The 20564-nt window shown below is 39.5% G+C and overlaps 3 protein-coding genes across 5 annotated transcripts; 1 reads left to right on the top strand and 2 right to left on the bottom strand.

Moving 5' to 3' along the window:
- Positions 1 to 623: 623 nt before the first annotated feature.
- kdf1a (keratinocyte differentiation factor 1a) lies at positions 624 to 5834 on the top strand. The gene is made up of 4 exons (XM_028471859.1): positions 624 to 922; positions 1790 to 2829; positions 3674 to 3748; positions 5198 to 5834. Exons 2-4 carry the CDS (start codon positions 1809 to 1811, stop codon positions 5281 to 5283), a joined length of 1182 nt encoding a protein of 393 aa, XP_028327660.1. The 5' UTR covers positions 624 to 922; positions 1790 to 1808; the 3' UTR covers positions 5284 to 5834.
- Positions 5835 to 8824: 2990 nt separating this feature from the next.
- Positions 8825 to 9986, bottom strand: nr0b2a (nuclear receptor subfamily 0, group B, member 2a). Its single transcript, XM_028471176.1, has 2 exons — positions 9304 to 9986; positions 8825 to 9186 (listed from the first exon to the last, which is right to left on the bottom strand). Exons 1-2 carry the CDS (start codon positions 9836 to 9838, stop codon positions 8945 to 8947), a joined length of 777 nt encoding a protein of 258 aa, XP_028326977.1. The 5' UTR covers positions 9839 to 9986; the 3' UTR covers positions 8825 to 8944.
- Positions 9987 to 17539: 7553 nt separating this feature from the next.
- On the bottom strand, positions 17540 to 20465 carry LOC114478314 (SUN domain-containing protein 3-like). 3 transcript variants are annotated; one of them, XM_028471304.1, is made up of 2 exons: positions 20385 to 20465; positions 17540 to 19332 (listed from the first exon to the last, which is right to left on the bottom strand). In XM_028471304.1, exon 2 carries the CDS (start codon positions 19247 to 19249, stop codon positions 17996 to 17998), a length of 1254 nt encoding a protein of 417 aa, XP_028327105.1. In that variant the 5' UTR covers positions 19250 to 19332; positions 20385 to 20465; the 3' UTR covers positions 17540 to 17995. The 3 variants fall into 3 exon arrangements, with proteins under 3 accessions (XP_028327105.1, XP_028327107.1, XP_028327104.1); XM_028471306.1 differs by having other exon boundaries at positions 20320 to 20386; XM_028471303.1 differs by lacking the exon at positions 20385 to 20465 and adding an exon at positions 19924 to 20224.
- Between the last annotated feature and the right edge of the window lie 99 nt (positions 20466 to 20564).

Here is a 20564-nt window from a genome sequence, read left to right as displayed (position 1 = left end):
TACAATTCTGTAAATCTGGTCAAAAGTAGCATAATGGAAAAAAAAAAAATCCATATACATATTTTAAAAATGGTTTGTTGCTAAATGTTGCAGTTTATTTTAGCATACTCAACAGGAACAATGACTGCAGACGAGAACACATCACAAAAAAGGGACAAAAAAAAAAAAAAAGGGAAGAAACGAGGTTGGATGTAAAATTATCTGTGTTCAAATTAGGGGACGGATCTGGATAAGCATAATGCTTTTTTCCGTCGCCCTTTCCGGCATGAAAAAGGACAAAAAAAAGGACAAAAAAAGGACAAAAAAACAAAAAAAACAAAAACAAAACAATGATGTGATTTTGCTCTGAATGTCAAATGAATTTCTGTGAATGCAACCATGTCGGAAATGAACTGAATAAATAAATAAAATAAAATAAAATAAATCTTTGTCCTTAGATGAGTTAAATCAAATATGATTAGTCTTTGTTGTCCTTAACTGAGAGTTTTTTTTTTGTTGTTGTTTTTTTTAACTAATGAATAATAATAAATAAATTTTCTAAAAGGTTGTTTTTTTACTAGCAGGGCTGCTCGCCCTCCCCTTCCCATACCTGTCCGTTTACATCCGCCTGGCGTGACGTCACCGCTCACCTGTGGGTGGGTGTAGCTGAGAGATTAGCTGTAGCCGCAGGTAATAGCCAAACATTGAGAGACGTCTCAGCTCAACGAGGCTCATAAGTTAACAAAAGTGACTCCAATGAATCCAGTGGAGGCCCGGGGTCGCCTGGCTTTAACCGAGCAGCTTTTTCCTCATGTTCACATTAAGGTGGAGTGTGTGTGAGTGAGTTTCAAACGTTTTTCTCTGCTGGGACTTCCGCGGTTTCCTCACCGAACAAGCAGCAGCCTGGGATACAAACACAGCCCCGGCCCTCCTCTCCTATGCGGTATGTACAAGCTTTGCATGCAGCACCAAATCTGTTACATGTTGAATGAGGTTTTTTGTGTGTGTTGGGAACAGTTTTCCTGCACACGTACTGTACGACAGTGGTTCCCAAACAGGGGTACGTGTACCCCTAGGGGTACAGGAGCCAATTGCAGGGAGTACACGGAATTATTTAACAATTCGTTTTAAAAGAATGATGACATTTTCCTAGTTTCTTTTTAAGGCTTTTATTTTTTTTCTTCTTTTTTTTTTTTTTTTTGGACAAATTCACCACAAACCTTTTTTCTGGAAGTTTACTTTGATCTCCTGACATGTTTCGACTGTCAGGAGACTGTCCATGACTTTAGTGAAATATTGGAATTAATATATTACTCAATAAAATACTATATTTTCTTGAAACAGGATGGTTTTGTGCTGTAGAGGCCATTTTATCAACACTTCAGACTTCTTTTTTTTAATTTTTTTTTTTTTTAATTCCACTAATTTGTAGATTTAGCCTTAGGGAACCATATTCGAGACACAGTTCAGGGTGTAGGATAGTCCACTGTTCCAGAAATGAAAAAGCATATGAAATTATGGAGAGGGTACTGATGATATGAAGGGGGTACGCATGATTTGACAAAGATGCAAAGGGGGTACACAGGACAAAAAAGAATGGGAACCACACTGCTCTAGGACTCATAGAGACAAGTTATTACGAAGCACAGGATCAGTTTCATTTACATTTTTATTACATCAGCCAAGGTCCTGTGACTTCTCTGAGTTTTTAATACAGCCTGGGTTTATGTACTGAGATGTGTGTTCTGTGTTTGTGGCTGCGACACAAAACTAAGCTCAACTCTAACCTCGGTGTGTCCCTTATCCCCAGGTTCCAGGCTTTGTGAGCCATGCCTGGCCGCAGCACAGGGCCCCACCAGCCCAGCCACCCCAAACAACACAGAGCAGAAAAATACAGGCAGACTCGCACCACATCCAAGGAGAGCGCCAACAGCCAGGATTCCTACAAGGATCTCCGTGACCAAAGCACTGATCGCCCCCGCTATGCAGAAAACAAGTACGGACACAACGGGGGCAACCCGAGAAATGGCACGGGACGTGGCTCGGAGACGATAGGTTTTATTCCAGGCTCTGCAGACTGTGCACCTCAAAGCCGACACGCCTGTGGCTCGTGTACCTCCGTGGGCTGGAGCGGCTGTAAGGCTCTGATCTGCTGCGTGCTTACATGTGGCTTTTATGGCAGCAGGAAGCCCTGCCTACCTGGTAATGAGAGCTCAACAGATCATCCCACCAAAGTGAGCATTGAGTCTCACCCTCCTAATGGCATCACAATGACAAACCCCACTTGTGGCATCACTGTGGAACCCACCAAGAGCACCAAAGTGTCAAAGCTGCCTGCTGCCAGCGACAGCTTCCGCTACCACGACGTGCGCATCGCAGGTCAGAAGGTGAAGTACACGGCTGCCGACCCCAAACGGACACGTACACCCGGCAAAGGTGAAATCCCGCGTCCAGTCAGCAACATAAGCCTGTTATCCCGCGAGGACTATGACTTGGATGACATTAGCGACTCGGGCACAGACATCGACTCGCTCATCACCAAAAAGCTGCTGGAGCTGTACGCCCTGCATCAGATCGACCAGCTTGCCAAGTGCACGTCTGACTCATCCTTTTCTCGCAAGACCAACGAGATCAGCGAGCTCATCTACAGCATCGCACACGACTACAACCTGGAGCAGCAGGAGGCCGAGTGCAAGCTGGTGCACGGAGTCATCCGCATCAGCACACGCAAAGGAAAGGGCCGGAGCAGGGCCCATCGGTCCACTGGGCAGCATCACAACGGCAGGAGTGACGGGATTCAACCTGACAGCGGCAACGGGACGATGACCAACACCTTCATGAGCAGCGATTGTAAGCAAGAAATCCAACATATTTCAAAAAACTGACTCTAAATTAGGGCTGGGTGATATTTTTTTCTGAAAAAGACAATATAGGATATAAATCTCAATATTTTTAACTCAATAAAGTCAGACCAGAAAGACAATTAGAAAGACAAGGTTAATTTTGCACAAAATGCCACACAAGCGCATTTATTAACAAGCAGTTGCACAATATGTTCCACTTTTGGCTTTTTCTCCTATAAGGGACAGCATGTGTGAGTGAGTCTGTAGTGTGGCTTTTTTATAGAGGAGGGTCTCGCACTCAGAAATCCATCTAACTGTGCTTTTAATGCTGTTCTGAGAAGCCTAAGTTAAGATAGAGCTGGACCAAAATCTCAATATTATTTCTCAAAATGGCGATATTTTTAATTCAAATAAAGTCTGACCAGAAAAACAATTCTGGGTTAAAATTGCTAACGCAAAATGCCACACAGGCACATTTATTGACAAACAGCTGCACAATGTGTGTCACTATTGGCTTTTTCTCCTAATAGGGACAGCATGTGTGAGTGAGTTCTGTATTGTGGCTTATTTATAGAGGAGGGTTTCGCACTCAGCAATCCTTCTAACTGTGCTTTTAGTGCTGTTCTGAGAAGTAGCAAAAGCAGCGACTCCGAAAGCGAGTATTTTTTATACAAAATTAGCTCTAAAAAGAAATATATCAATATAGGCAATATTGTAATTTTCTATATTGCCAATAATCTAAGACAAGTTCACACAGGTGCGGGAGCAGGCTGAGCTTTAAATGACCCAGGTGACGCCGACTGTGCGCTTTTTCTGCATGTTTACGTTGCACTGCTATTCCTCTGCTACAGTTCCAGAGGTGAAGGTGTCGGAGCAGACGCCGTCGGATGAGCTGGCGAGGAAAATGAGACACTACAGTGGAAGAAGTGAGTGCACGTGGGGACCTTTGCATGGAAATACAGTATATGACGCATGCATTCCCAACAGGGCTGGGTATTGATTCAGATTCAGCAGAACGATTCAATTCCATTATCAATAAGGTCAATGTGTTTTCAGTCATGGTATCATTTTTAGTTGAATATGGAAGAGATTCCCAGAGAGCTAATGCTGTAAACCAGCTTGGTGCAGTATTAAAATCAGTAATGTTTGCATTAAAAAATGAGCCCACAGCACTGCATTACACACCAAGAGTGTAAGAAGAAAATCGATTTGGCGATATATCGCCATATTTCACTCCGCGATTATCATATCATTAATTTCATTAGCCTTTATTTAGCGAGGAGAACCACATTGAGAGGAATCATCTCTTTTACAAGTGTATCCTGGCAGCAGTACATAAAACAAGTTCACAATGTCAAAATAAATATTGAATGTTCTTGAAACTAATAAAAAAGCGCAGAAGACGAGTACATATCGATCCAAAAAAATGTCCAAATCCAATTTTTTGAACAGGGTTTTTAATTAGATTGTTTTTGATACTGGTAATTGAATTACAGTTAGTTACAATTTACTTGTTCTTGCAAATAAATAGTTTTTCATAATATTTTGTATTTGTAAAGGGGAAATTTGTAATTATTGATATTGCAATGTATATTGTATTGTTTAGTTTAGCTATGATGAAAATTACAGGCCTCTCTCATCTTTGTAAGTGGGAGAACTTGCACAATTGGTGGCTGACTAAATACTTTTTTTTTTCCCCCCCTGTATTGAGATACATTGTATTGTGACACAAATCATGAATCGTATTGTCGGATTCATGGCAATACACACCCTATTACACACGGCAAAAAATATGTTATATATGATTGATTTTAGGACTTTATGAATCAGTATTGGCCAATTGAAAGTGAAAAAAGATTTAAATCCATTACTCTTTTTTTAACCTAGCCCTATTTCCAAAAACAGCTTCCCTCTGCTAGTAATTACTATCCTGCTGTGTGATTCACTGAGGCGTTTTGTGTAATACAGTGTAGTGTCTGCTTTCTTTTACCGGTGTTTGTTATATGAAAGCCTCACATTCCTGCCTCCTTTCACTGCATTTTACAATTGCTGGTTTATTAAAGGCCTCCTTCCCACATCTGCCACCCAACACCTACCGATCCAGTCCACCTCATTCTGCCCCCCAGCTCAGCCGTTACACTACACCACCTGCTAAAGCTGCAGATCAAGTCACATTAAATATAGACCCCGTAATGTCCCTGATCTATTATGTCATCTTAGTGAGCAACTTGGGTTACAGATGAATTACTGCGCAGCGGGCTTTTTGTTTTGTTGTCGGTGGTAAAAGGACGTTGGGTCGTGTTACATGTGTAACGTCAAATTATCTCTGAGCTTTTTTGAGCAGTTATTAGTGACTTTCTTCCCATATTTTCCAGCATATTCCTCCAGTACAGCCTCTCCCTACTCGCCCTATCACGACCACACCGAAACGGAATCGTCAGGTGCTCTGCTGCTTCTCTGAGGGACTACGTTTCAACTCACTTGCCTGCTTTGACTTTGGATGTTGCCAAATTCATGGACACTTTCATCCCCTTCACTGTTGTTTATGCTGTTACAGACTGGAGCACCTTTTACCCGGGGCACATATGCTTCTCACATTTAATGGTTCAGCTTAGTGTTTCCTATTGACAGACGCAGAGTCGGTCTGTTATTTTATGCACAGGGACAAATATGTGTTTTTACTGTTGTTTGTGTTGTTTATGCTTGTTTTTAGAATATGAAAACCATGGTATTTAGGATGTCTGAGAATAGGCGTCCTTGACGGAACAGAAACGTTCCTTTGTTTTGTCCTTTTACTTGTTTTTGCAAGCAGCCATGCATGTATGTTACTGTATGTGTGTTCTTTTACACACCTGCCATTTTTTGTAGACCTCTGATATGCATGTTTGAACTCTGAACTTTACTGTTAAGCCATATTTTGAAAAAAATATGCCTGAGTTAATGTTACCTTGGTTGTTATTGTTTTCTCAACGACAAGTCTCATTTTTATCTAAATAAAAGCCATTGATGCGTGTTTTGGTCTCTTCCTGAGTCTGATGAGGATAGATGAGTATTATGTTATAATACTATAATGAAATACTTAGTGTGTGCTGGTGCGTTGTTGTGATGGATTTTCTGCAAATGTTTTGCTGATTACACATGCATGTGTGTATAACCTTACCCTAAGCTTTTAATGTAGTTTTTAAGTTAGTCATGAATTCTCTTAATTCTGCCCATTTTACCTACTTTACGTTTAAGCTCTTTAGACTATTGTTGTTGCACTTTTCTGCCTGAGGTCACTGCGTTGCAGCTGAGCGACAAGCACTCAGCCTTTTATTTTCTTTTTCAACCCTCAGCAAAAGACAGAACTTGTTTGGCTGGTTCTGGCAAAAAGGAAATAAAATCCTGGGGTTTGTCTTTGTTATTTATTGCAAAGGATAGAAGCAGTGCAGGATGTCGCCTCATTTCAGGGACATGTCGGTTTATAAAAGCTTAAGCAGTGTGATGACACATCTTTCATGATCCAGTGTTGATCTGCTGACATAAAATGTGCTTAAGAAATACATTTTGAGCTTTCATTCAATCATTCATTGGTGGATTTCATTCAATCCTGACACCAGTGAATCTGCACAGAGGGTTGTTCAAGATTTTTAGCTATTGCGTCAAAAAATATGACAACTTAATGAAGACTGTTGTTTTGATTAAATTGCTACTTCTGTGTAGCTGTCTCAACAAATCTTAAAATGGTGAGTCTTATTATTGAAGCTTTAGGGCTTGTTGTGTGTTTGTGGTTTGCTGCAGTTGCCCTGTGTCACCCTGTCTCTTCTGGCTCTCTGCCCCCAGCAGCACATTCCTGTTTTACCTGTATGGAAGTGTCTTGTAGGCAACTGTTTCACAACCAGCATACCACAGCGGGGAGCATGTCCACACGACTGGAGAGCATTACATCAAGCATAGCCTGCACATTCACTTAAGAGCATGGCATGTATACATTTCTACTGTATATTAGATAGATTTGTGCTTTATTACAGTCTGTCATTGTGTGTTTGTAAACTCACGATATGTATTTAGTCGTTCGTAACCTTTGCAGTCAGAGATCACAAGCTGTGAGTTCAGTTTTTTTCTTTGACTGTTTGTTCTCTGAGTATTTGTCGTTTTTACTGTTTCCAAAAGAGGGAGACAACTCACCTCTACACACAATACATTACAGAGACCAGACAGAATATGATCACAAGCGTAAATACTGTACACCATCAGATCCACTGAGTTCTCATCCTTATCGATTATTGAATATGGATTAGACCCGTTTCTTAAATCGGCTATAAAATACACTAAAAAATATTATTATTCATTTAAAAAATATATTAATTTATACATTATTTTTTGTTTAAAGGTAAAATGATCCCCAAGAGAACTAACAGGTAGTGGGAAAACTTGATGTGAAACACATTTTATTATTTCTGAACTACGAACTGTATGTGTACGCCATAGAGCTGTAACATGGTTCTCCAGTTTTGCATTTGAATTATAATTAAGTTTTTATATAATTCCGAACTCAACTACAATTCAAATTTTGATTACAACAGCAACAGATTTAAAAAAAACAAAAAAAAAAACAATTATGATTATAGTTACGTCATAATTGTAACTAATTATCAGTTACACAAATACAATTATAATTAACCTCAACCCTGTCAACCATTGTTGGTTTTAACTGGTGTAGCATAGCAGGCACAATGGCCACAGCAACACAAAATAAATCTGCTGCAGTGCTTGAATATATATGGTGTGTTGAAGTGACAGTCGAATGCAGGGGTGTCAAACTCTATTAAATATAAACCAAGCAGTCTGATCTCAAGTAGGCCACGAATTATATATTGAGAAAATAAGTAATTTCAACATTATAACGCGTTTGCACCACAACAGATAAATGACATTTGAAAGTATGTGAGGCATGAATGATATTCAAGCAATAAGTGACAGATATCAGTCATTGATTTTGTTACCAATTTTTTTCATTTAAATTGGGGACATTCTGTGGGATATGTTGAGGAAACTGGCAGGATTTGAGTTCCTTCAACATTTTGAGATTAAAAATAATTGTGATCTTGTGAAACTGTGATCCCTGGCAAATACTGAAATGTTTCATTGGATTTCATGATTGGATTGGATGCCGTAACTAAAGAGATGGATTTCGCGCCCGGGTCTTGAGTTTGACATGTGTTTTTAATGGTTTTGCTGGGACCAGAATTTCCTGGAGGATATTGATCAAAGCATCACACATTCTCTGCCATCTGGCCTTTTTCATACAGTATTTTCCACGACCATGTGTTCTCTAAGTAGACACACAAACACAGTTATTAAAAGAAAAGGTCATTTATCTAACCTGGATGAAGCCACTGTCTGTTTTAACATCTTTTTTTTTTTTGAATTATATGTGATTTCTGTTCATCAGATCACAGCTGTTATTCTCTCCAACCTAGTGCTGGTTCACTCTTTTTCTTTCCTTCGATCAATTTTAAATTCCTGAATGCCGACTGTTATGAAAATCAGTTCAAAATCATCACAATTACTAATTGTCCTTTTTCAAACCATTGTTCCTTCTTCTTCCTGAATATTAATTTCTCCTGTCAAAAGTAAGACACTTTTTTTTAATACATATGCACAGAAACACAAACGGCCACTACCAACTTGTCCTTACACGGTCTTTCTAATATTATGGGTCAAACTGTCTTTTTAATTTGAAAAGGAAATAAGTTATTGACTGTGCTGAAGACCATGCAGTTACAAACTAAGAATGTATCAGGAAAAAAAAAAAAGTCCTTTGTTCTCTGCTCGTGTCCTTCATAGCATGTTATCTTTGATATGATGTCAAAGAAACACTGAAATGTATTTCGGTTTGCTGCATATCAATAATGATGGGCATTCCAAAATTACATAACATTCAATTGTGTTTAGAAAATGAGACAAAACGTGTTTCATTGATATAAAATATATATATATTTATTTAAAAAGCTCTATAAATGTTCACAACTCAAATCTGTATGAAAAGTTTTGTCGCTGCAAGTTCTGACTGTCCTCGGTGGATATGGCCTTCAGTGTCACGTCCTCCAAAAATCCTCCAAAATTCTGTATTGTCTTTTTTATCTGCAGAACAGCATGTCCACCAGCAGTTCCATCAGATCGGCCTGGCCTATCACAGGCCGAAAGAAGAGTTCTGTGACGAGGCTGGGTGTGATGCCCTGCAGCATGGAGGCTGTGAGCAGGATTCGAGCAAAGCGTTCGTCGTCTCTGGGGTGAAGAAGCTGGACCACCTCACTCAACGCGTGCTGGGCTTCCTGCTGCAAGCCTTCGACAAAGACGGCTGCCTTTAAATCTGGTACATCTGTTGGTGGTTTAAAAAAAAAAACGATGAGGTTAGAGAGTCATGAACAATGCTTGATCACAGCACATCATTGCAGTTTTTCTAGAGTGCTACTCTGTCTTCTCATTTTATACATACCTGGGTTAAATATAGTGGTGCCTTTGATATACGCGTATTCCTTTGGACTCAAATCCAAACTCCAAAACTTTTTGATGCAACTCTTGAGTTTGCTGACCCCAGCCATGGTGGGCTGGTCCTTTTCCTGCTCTGGGCTTTCCTGACAGTTCAGGAGGATCTTTTTCAGCATGCTGTCTGCAGGAATGTCCGTCACCTCAAAGTCAATGTGCTCCTGGGCCAGACCTAAAATGAACAGTGGTGCCCAGCAGCTTTGGAGTAGTGCAAACTGGTCGTTTGGCGGCAGCTGGTTGAAGGCAGGTAGGTTCCTCATAAAATGTAGAGTTTTTACCAAAACAGCTGAAGCCTCTTTGCAAACCACGGACGGTCGTTTCAAACACACAGTTTGTCGCACCTCACAGTTGCATCTGTGAGCCACTGGATTGTAGTTCAAGTGCCTCATGCTGGTTTTGCTGCTGTCCATTTGCATGAGAATGTTGTAGAGGATAGGATTCGAAAGTTTGTCAAAGTTGTTTGAACATCGGCACTCATGATCCATTTTGTTTGATAGTTCAAGTACTTTTAAGTGTGGTCGGAGAGGCCGAGTTCTCTGTGAGCTTGTAGATTCTGCTGCTGCTACTACCAAGGCTCCTGTATTTATAGGCCCAGCCCACCCCACACTCAGTAGACCTTGACTTGTCAATAGACTTTGCGATAAACAACCGTGTGTTCGGCCTGATGGAATAACCTGGGAATACGATAAGGTTTTCTCAATGAAAAGGAGCTGCTGGAGTAAAACCAGGATATCTAGACAGGTCTGGCCTTATCTTGTAGCTAGTGTCATTAACCCAGGCAGTACCAGGCTACCAAGGACTGCAGGGGTAATTAACCTCACACTGTGTAACTGCAACCTGCCAGCTCACACTCACAGGGCTGGAAAGAGGCCAAAGCAGAATGAGTGCATTGACCTTGGAGTTAAGTCCCCATAAGTGCAGCGTTTTTACAAAAAAGACTGTTTAAAATGATAGTTGTCCATCTACCTCACAGATTTCCTTTTTCCACTAAGTTTTATGTTTCTTACCTCAACCAAGGAGCTAATATTTTCCCCGGCATTTATTTATTTGTTTGTCTGTTAGCAGGATTACGTTAAAAGTACTTAACAGATTTTAACTAAACTAGATCTTACACCATGGAAGATTTCATTACATTTTGGAGGTGATCTGGATCAATACACTGATTCTGGATCAGTTAGAAAAATCAAATCAAATCCATAGCTCTCATTTTTGGATACAATTAAAAAATTAATATCTCTTTATGTAATTGTCCGATCTTTATGAAATTCCTCAGTTATGTCACATTGGTTTCTCAATTACCCCCTGGAGTTTAATCCAGATTGGATCCGGATTCTGCATTTCATTGCGATTTTTCAAAAAAACAAAAAGGCATGCAGTGCCCATGCATTTAGACCTACTGTATCGTTACTAATGGGGATGGAAATTTCTTCCAAGCCTTTAAAGCGTTAATGATCTCAGTACCATGATCAGGATCACTGATCCAGATAACTGCCAAAAACTGGCACAGAGGATATATTTGGTGCTTGGCCGAGGTTTGCGCTATCTGAGTAGATTATTTATACTTCTATATTTATCGCTGTGTCCAAAAGGTTTGAATCATTAAATCCTAGTGCAAAGATCTGGGTTTGAATCTCACTGCTTGTTCTTGTGTTGACCATGTGTGATAGGCTGCCATCATCTCCTGTGTGGACCCCGCCTCCATTGCGGATTGCTAGGCTCTATTGCATTAGATTCTTGATGTGACTAAAACTGGGAACCCGGTTAAGACAACTCCGATCAACACCACACCGGCTCCTCTTTCGCTCAATGGTGTCAGCTTCTCATTGTGGTGAAGGCTTCTCCAAATGTTCTCATTGGCACTGCAGCCTTCCTTGGTTGACCACTCGCATGTAACAGGCATTTCCAAGCAGCGATCACTTCTCAGAGGCTGTAGGAGTCGGACAGTGGAAATGCTTGTAGGCAGTAGTCTGGAGGTGGTAGTAGTCCAAAAAGTGAGTTGACAAAAATGAAGAGTTGTGATGTAATAAGAGTTGTTTTGCGGCCTTGCATCGATTGTTCCCTGGGCGATCGCCCATATCTGAAACCAGCTCTGAGGGCAAGGACTATGTGCCAATGGAAAACCTAAATAAATTAATAAATCAAGAACTTTGCTCTATATTGTACATTAAATATTATATGTATTCTATCCAGCTGTAATTAATATCTAACATTGTCTTTGCGGAAAGTTTCCAACCCATTTGGTGTCTGTGTCTCCTTTTCTGTTCATTGTTGATCAATTAAAAACAGTAGGCACTTGGCGCTTGTCCTCAGAGTTGGCACAAATTAATAGGAGAATTCCAGTTTATGGTGTTTGTAACAGGCTGTGCACGTCCTGATGTCATTTAATTACATTCATCGAGATGTATTATCTTCCCTGTGCCTGGCACCAAGGTTTGACACTGATAAGGAGACTATTTTATTACAGCCTCAAATAAACAAAGCTCAGGAATAGAAACTCCTTTGTTTTACACATCTAACTCCACATACTCATTAAAGTATTTACCACATTCCACGGTCACAAGAGAAGCTATATGTAACTGTTCTTTTCCTATTTAATTGACAAGATCTGGACCAAAAAGCAGGTGGAGTCAAGGTCAGTTCATAAAGTCAATGACTCCAATAAAGTCATTTCACACCAGACACAACTAGCAGCACCAGTCACCAACTATTTGTCTTACTCAATTTCAGTTTTTGCCCACTTTGTACAAAATGTTTTAAACTCCGCCTCCACATGGGGTAATATCAATGAGTCACAGTGGACACTCAGTAATAATAAAACACAGATAGGCTTTAAACACATGATTAAACTGATGATATCTACAATAATGCAGAATGACCTACAATGCACCCAGCAGTCCTGTGGATTAAAGAAGCATGCTGACAGTTGTAAATGTGTGTTTATGGAGGCTAGGAGCAGGCAGAGACAGGAACCGAGGACAGACGTGTAACCTCTCAGGAGAGTAAAGAAATGTCTTTTATTATAAAAGCTAAACAATTCCTGTTTTTGGAGACCGAGGAAGGGAAAAGATCAAACAGAATAAGAAAAAAACAGGTGACACCCGAAGGACAGATTAAAAGCTTATTTTCATTATACATCGCACTGTAAAACCGAACGTTGAAATAAATTTTAAAAAATTAAGTCGATTATACTCAAAGTCGTAGAAAACGTTCTACTAACTTAATTATGTCAAGTTGGTGTAACATGTTCTTCCTTTTTGAGGAACTTTAACTAATAATTTTTGAGTAAATAGTAAGCGTAACATAAAAAAACAACTTCAGTAAAACTTAATAGAATTAAGTAATTACATGCTAATAATAATAAAGTCCTGTTATTTCTGTTGTTTCAAATAGGGAGAATTTAAAAATGAACCTAATTCATGTAGCACTGTAATTCAACTGTTATTAAAAAGTACAAGTAGCCAGTCATCCAACCTTTTAAGTTCTGGAAAACTTTGACTTTTAAGTGAATAAACTTAAAAATATTGAGGCAATCTATTGGCTCAATGTTTTGGAGTTCTGGTAATTTATTTGGGTTTATAGTGCATATTCAGAATCAGAAGTCCTATATTTATCCCTGGCGGAAATCACTTACATATTACATTATTATTTAAACACAACCACTAAAATTTAATGTGTTGACTGGTAAAGACTCATGATATTGGAAATAAAAATGCTTTAAAAAATAAAATAAAAAATGAAATGTATATATATATATATATATATATATATATATATATATATATATATATATATATATATATATATATATATATATATATATATATATATAATAAAACTCAGATTTAATAAACATGTACTTTCTATTGACTTCCAGTTTTAGCTCTCCCACTTCAGTGAACTCCCAATATATGTTGAACATCATATCTAAAGCATGAGACTTAGCCTTGAACCACTGCTAAAACTGCAGTAGTTTATTTGCCTGGCTCCGTTTTCATAAGGTCAACAACCCAAAGGTGACTCATTGTATGTGAGCTCAGTTTCTGCTTTGGGCTAAAATTCTAGGAATTGTTTTCAAATCAAAAAAAATCAATCTTTATTTTTTTATATATATATATATATATAAAAAACACTTTTCATACAACAAAAAAAATGCAGCTGAAAGTGCTTTGACAAAGACTTCAGGTAGCTCATTGAGATGCATAATTATGTTGTAATAAGTTCTATACTGAGCATATAATGATTGCCTGTTTTTTAAGTGTAGCTTCATCAGACCCACGTGACCCTTTTGCAGGAGAAGCAGGTAAAGTAGACAGAATGTAAGCTGTTTTAGGTTTTTACCTAAACTAGTGACTATAAGAGGATATGTGTAGGTTCAAATGAAAGACAAGATATAAAATAAAAGATATGCCTTCCATCCAATCACCATGAGGACACTTACAGATACCTTCTAAGAAGTTTCTATCCTAAGTCATTTCTGGATAGGATGGAGGACACAAATCCCTACTTCTGACATTATTGTCCATGTCTAATATGACGTGTAAAATTATGTCAGGGTTCAGACAAGTGAGTCCAATTTTACTGCCTCTTACTATCAAAACACAGTGATAAAGCTGAGGTGAAGGCTAAATGAGGCAATAGCCTCTGGGTTGATGAACTCTGAGTAAGCTCGTCACCTGCCTGGCTGAGAGAAGTTTAGAAAGCACCCAGTGATTCTAAACGGTTTTAAAATATACTATACATTTGTTTGTTTTATGTGCTAACATGTCACATATTGCTGTTTAAAATAAATGAATATATGACTAAGTGTTTAAACAACAATGTAACGCCATTCTGTTTCCCCTTTTAACATGTTTATATAATAATCTTTAAAAAGCAGCATTGACCCCAAAAGTTGATTGTGACTTAACTTTTGAGACTGTCCCTGTTAGAGTGGGAAAGCTTTTCGTGTGTGTCTGTGTCGCTCTACCTATGCAAATCTGAGTAACAAGCAGAAAGTAGGAAGATGAAAAGGGTGGTATTCTAAGGTGCATTTCACATCCGAGGCTTAAAATCACAATTTTTGGCAAATCAACAATTCAAGAATTCAAACACATAATTAATCCACAACTATTTCATGATGGAGCATCCTCTAGCACACTGAGCTACTTAGCACATGGAAATGTCACCTGTAGCTTCACTATTTGACTAAACCAGTCACCTGTGTGCAAGACAGCAGCTGTTAGCGTTTAAAGGCAGATTTTTCAAACAGCTGTCAAAAATTCAGTTGTTAAGACAAAAATAGACAAACTTCATGATCCAGACAGCATGGGTAATGTTGGTACTTTGTTTTAAACAATGATTTATTGGCTCCAAGTGAAATAAGTTGTGTTTTTAAATGCAGTTTTTGCTTAGACTCCAACATGTGAGTGAAATTCGAAGTTCAGTTTTTAAAGTCAATTTGTGACATTTTCAAGTATATGATTACTTTACCATTTCTGGTCAAACATTTTGATGCAAGGTAGGTTACATTTTTGATATATCAAAAATCTGTGTGGATTGTTTATGTAGGACAGTCTGGAGATGTGCTGTGTCAAAGTTTGGTGTCAATTAAGCAAAAATTATGGGAGGAAATAGGTTTGAAAAGGAATTCATGATTTGCAATAGGTTTATTTATACAAAGGTTTCTTCTTTTTGGTGAACATTGTGAATCTGTAGCACATATGGTTGATTTGTTGTAAATGTTAAATTTTAGAAGCTTGCTGTAGCGCCACCTTCAGGACGATTGGCCTGTTTTTGCAGCTTAAGGTATCTTACATAGGACTGGACGTTCAAGCAAAATTTGGTGTTTGTTCACGCTTGGGAAGTAGGATTTCCCTAGAAGATGATGAAGGACAAATAGGTTCCTAGCAGCTTAGGCTACTTGTGCCTTAAAAGCCCAGCATCATGCTATTTTTCCACCCATCTCCATTTGTTCTAAGAACCCCAACAACATAGTATTTGAGGTTTATTTTCCCAAACTCACCTGTTTTCCAGAGTTTTAGCCCTCTGAAAAGTGACTTTCTGAGCAGTTCTAAAAACAGGTTGTTTTGGGGCCTACTTATGCCTATTCATGAGTAGGCGTGTCTGTAGATGCTGACTCCACACAACAGCTGAACACTAGCGATTTTATTTTGCTATCCTCACACTCTTGTTATTGTTTTCAGCCAAAAAAAAAACTGCACATTACAGTAAAACACATGGCTATTTAAGTGACTATTGTGATTGTGAGTCAGATATACACTGTTTCAGGGTGTGTGTGCAGCAGCAGAGGAGTCAATCAGCTGTTTCAGCCGCTTCAAACACTCACCGGAGCTGCTACATCACTTTCCTGTCATCCTCTCCCCTACTTATTACAGGAATAGTTCATTCAAGGTAATAGTCCACTGTTTCGTCCAACCGCTGAGTCGCATTGGGTCACAAACACATCAGATCATGTCAAAGGAGATACGAGGTGATAAAATAGCTACTAAAAATGGAACTGTTCTGGGTGCTATATTGCTGCCCACTGCTCCTTAGGGAGGGGTTAAATGCAGAGAACACATTTTGTTTATGTCGCTTTAAATATAGTACAAAATATATTCTATCTTAAACCACAGTGTTTTTTAAAGCTGTGAGTTAGTTTTAGCGGAAGGAGCTCAAGTTCTTATATAGGGTAGGAGGAGCCAAAATCGTCAGGAGGGGGAGTTTCCGCTAGGTGATGTCAAGTAGCGAGAAAAATCCAACTTTTTACAAAATGTGGAATAACAATGGAGGCAGGAAACAAAATTTTTTCAACTTTGACCCTCTGAATGAGGCTAAAGGGATGTACATCACTATAGCAAAACCATTATAAAGTGATTTTTTTCATAAAACTAACCCTTTAAAAACATCAAAAGGACTGCCCCCCTTGTGGCCAACCTACATTTTTACACTTAAATATGGTTAACTATGTGATCATCTACATAGGAACAATTTATACGAGAGCTTTCAGACTAGCTTTAGAGCTAATCACAGCACAGAGACTGACTTAGTAAAAGTAACCAATGATCTCCTTTCAGCCTCAGACAGAGGGTTGGTCTCAGTTCTGGTGCTCTTGGATCTCAGTGCAGCCTTCGATACAGTGGTTCCTCACTTATTTCTGCAGAGACTGGAAATTATTTTTGGGATTAAAGAAACAGCGTTAGGTTGGTTTAAATCCTACTTATCAGACAGAACCCACTTTGTTCATGTTAATAATCTCTCCTCAGCGCACGCTAGAGTTAATCATGGAGTTCCACAAGGTTCAGTTTTAGGACCAATACTCTTTACATTATATATGCTTCCACTAGGTAACATTATTAGAGAACATGATTCCATTGCTATGCGGATGACACACAGCTCTATTTGTCAATGAAATCAGATGAAACTCAACAGTTATTAAAACTCCAGGCTTGTCTTAAAGACATCACATCCTGGATGAGCTGCAACATTCTCCTTCTTAACCAGGATAAAACCAAAACAAAACACCTCAGAGAGAAATTACCAGAGCAAATAGTGTCTCTGGATGGCATTACTCTGTCACCCAGCAACACAGTAAACTTAGGTGTTATTTTTGATACTGACTTATCCTTTGACTCTCAAATTAAGCAAATCACAAGGACAGCCTTCTTCCACTTCTGTAATATCTCTAAAATCAGGAATATCTTGGCCCAGAGTGATACTGAAAAACGAATCCGTGAGATTGTTACATCTAGACTAGATTATTGTAACTCTCTACTGTCAGTATGTCCCAGTAACTCACTAAAAAGTATCCAGTTAATTCAGAATGCTGCAACCAGAATAGTAACAGGTACAAACAGGAGAGAACATATTTTTCCAGTATTGGCTTCCTGTAAAATACAGAATCGTTTAAAATCCTCCTCTTAGCCTACAAAGCTCTACAGGATCAAGCTCCTATATATCTTAAAAACCTGTTAGTTCCCTATTGTCCAGGCAGAACACTCAGTTCTCAGTTTGTTGGTCTACTGGAAGTTCTAAAAGTGTCTAGAGGTAGAACAGGAGGCAGAGCGTTTCGCTACAAAAGTTTATTTGAATTAATGACAGAAAAACACAGATTTATTACAAATGAGAGAGCTGATTAGCACTTGTGCTAGTCCCTACATTTGTTATTGTTAGTTCTATAATATGTAGAATTGTGTTGCTTTGTGTGATCCATCTATCCCTCCATTTTCAGACACGCTTTGTCCTATTTCAGGGTCACGGAGGTCTGTCGGTGCCTATCTCTAGCTCACACTGGGGGTTAAGCGGGGGTACACCCTGGACAGGGCGCCAGTCCATCGCAACACACAAACAAACAACCACTCAGATTCACTCCTACAGGCAAGTTAGAAACTCAAATCAACCTAACTTTTAGGATTATGGGAGCAAGCCGGTGTACCCGGAGGAAACCCATGCAGCAAGAGAACATGCAAACTCCACACAGAAAGGACTAAAGTGTCCACCCCAGGGCTTGGACCCAGAACCTTTTTGCTGTGAGGTAGTTTTTACTACCGCGCTGACTTCTCCGCATAGTTGGTGTCACACAAAACGCTGCTCGACATTGTATTGACCCACATAAAATATACTACTTTTAGGGTATTTGAGTTGTGTTTGATCGCCTCTTGACCTCACGTGGATGCCACCTTTCCGTGCACACGGAAGCGGTAGAGACACGTGTACTCATTCTGACCCCAGTTAGTGAGGACACGCAGCTCCACAAAGTGGTGGATGGCGCTCTGGCTAGGCAGCTTAAAGGTCTGTATTGGTTCTCCATCCTGGTCATACGTGAACTTTCCCAGCAGAGTTCCTGCTTCGTTCTCATTGTTCATCCCAAAAACTTCAAAGTCTTTGGGAGCGGAGTTGATGCTGCCCAATGGAGCCTTGTAGCGCGGCAGGTGATCTAGGGTCACATGAGTGATGCTCACTGGATGGGAGAGGGAGATGAACAGCGTTCCCTGCTCACCAGGGAAGGCCCAGCATTTACCCGGCAGAAGCACGGGGTCGCCCTGAATAACCCTCCTTGGGCTCTCTGACTGATACCACAGCGGGAAACCATAAAAGGTCACACAGGCTGAGCGGCTTCGGTACGTCTCTGAACACCGGGTGCTGATCACACTGCCACCTTGACTTTCCAAAGCAAAATCTCTGCTCAGGATGGCTTTGTGCACCTGCATACGCACACGAAACCAGTTCTCCATGGCGTTCTCCAGCTCTGGGGTGAGATACTTGTTTTTAAGCTGTAAAGTGTCTTTGAGTGTCTTGAAAAGCGCTTTAAAAAAAGATGTTTTATCATTATTATTATTATCATTATTAGGCGTCAGTTTAATGGAAGACAGCTCCTCTGAAAGGTTGACATTCTCAGCCTCCAAGTTCTCGACCTTCAGCTTCAGACTGGCAGCAGTTGATTGGCTCTCAGCCTGGTAGTTGGAGATCTGTTTTTCCAGAGCAGAAATCTCCTTTTTCAGATCCAGCTGACTGTTCGAGTTCACTTCCGCCAGCTGGGCTTTAATATTCTGGATATCCACCTGCACTATGCGCTTCATCTCAGCTAGATGATGCTCCGTCTTCAGCTGCATGTCCACCAAAAGACGATTCATCTTTGCATACACAGCAGCGGTCACAGCATCTGGATGCGGCTCAGTAGAGGTGGAACTGGTTCCACCAAGGCCGCCCTCAGAGATGACGTTGGGCAAAATAGGAAGAGAATCCTTAGCTGTTGTGTGTGAAGTGAAAGAGGGGAGCTTCAAAACCATGTAAAGTAGAAGAGGGAGGAGAAGGAACGCACAAGCCTTCATACAACTGCCGTAGAAAGTTGCATTACTGTGGCCATCACTGGCAGCTTTGGGTCTTCTCCTGTTGAGAGTGTTTTCATGGTAAGGCATATTTGTCACTGTGCTTGAGTTTGACGCTTCGCCCAGATTGGTATAGCCGTTAGGGATCAGGCGATGGCTCCACCTATGAATGACTGCAAGACAGAGAAGGAAAACATCAGAACATCTGATAAAATTTGTTCACTCACACTGACAGCAAATCAGACAGAAATCCTCTCTCTTTTGATTGATCAAAATACAAAGTGGAAGTAAATCCCAGCAGCAAAGCTTGGGTAGTAGAATTTCAAACAACTGATGATTTACTAAATACAGTAAATTAATCAAGAGAAAAACACAAAACAACAACACATGAAATGAGTGAAAAGCCACCCAAAACACACAACCTGACAGAAAAATATACAAAATGACAATAAAAATATGCAAAATGAGTCCAAAACGACACAGAAACAAAATGACAAAATTAATCTGGAAACACAAAACAAACAACAAGCAACAAAATACACAGAATTACAATGGAATTGCCCAATATTATTCCAAAAACAAACACAAAATTACTGAAAATAGACAAAATAACTTCAAAATAAAAATAATAATAAAAATTCAAAAGCGCTTTATAATAAGCCTTTTCACACTATCGGAAATATCGCTTTCGCTCAGTTATCGCGCGATTTCAATGGCCAAGAGGAAGCAGAGGAAGTCTGTCGCTTTGATACTGATTCTCTCACTCATCGGTTTTTAAAAGTGCTCGGATAGGCCGAAAGTGGCTTCAGCGGAAGTCCCTGGTCCCCCCTCGAGTTTGATTATATGTAATATTAATAATATAAACACCATTAAAACACAAAAGATCTCTGGAATAAAATTAAAAACGCTGTTTGGTTGGAAATATCAACAAAGTGAACGAGCTTCTTGACGTTTATATCCCTCTCGACCTTTACCCCCGCCCACCAGGTCGCGCATGCGTAGTTCCAGAGTGTGTAAAGGCTTATCGGCTCATTTAGACAGGATTATCACTGAATATGTAAATACATTTACAATATTATAAAACAAGCAGTATTGATTCAGGAATATAACTGAATTAGTCATTACAATTTACAATATTTAAAAAAACTCTCTTTGCTCACTGAGGATATCTGGTCAACCTTTACGGGGGTGTTTTAATATCAGACCTGCTTCAGTCGTGACTTACATGTGTTCCAATGCGTTGACTCTTCAGTAGTGATTCTTTGTTTTTTAGCTTAGCCTGAGTTACCATGACTACCTGTCAACATTCGCGAAATAGGTTTGAAGTCAGAAGTTGTTACGATTCAATTGAGCAAAAACTGTGGAAGGAGATAGGTTTAATACGTTTTTAATTTTTTTAATTTTT

Source organism: Gouania willdenowi, chromosome 16 (assembly GCF_900634775.1).
Source record: "Gouania willdenowi chromosome 16, fGouWil2.1, whole genome shotgun sequence".
In the NCBI taxonomy this organism is placed as follows: domain Eukaryota; kingdom Metazoa; phylum Chordata; class Actinopteri; order Blenniiformes; family Gobiesocidae; genus Gouania; species Gouania willdenowi.
The sequence above is the reverse complement of the archived record's forward strand: the minus strand, read 5'-3'. Positions and strand labels throughout refer to the sequence as shown.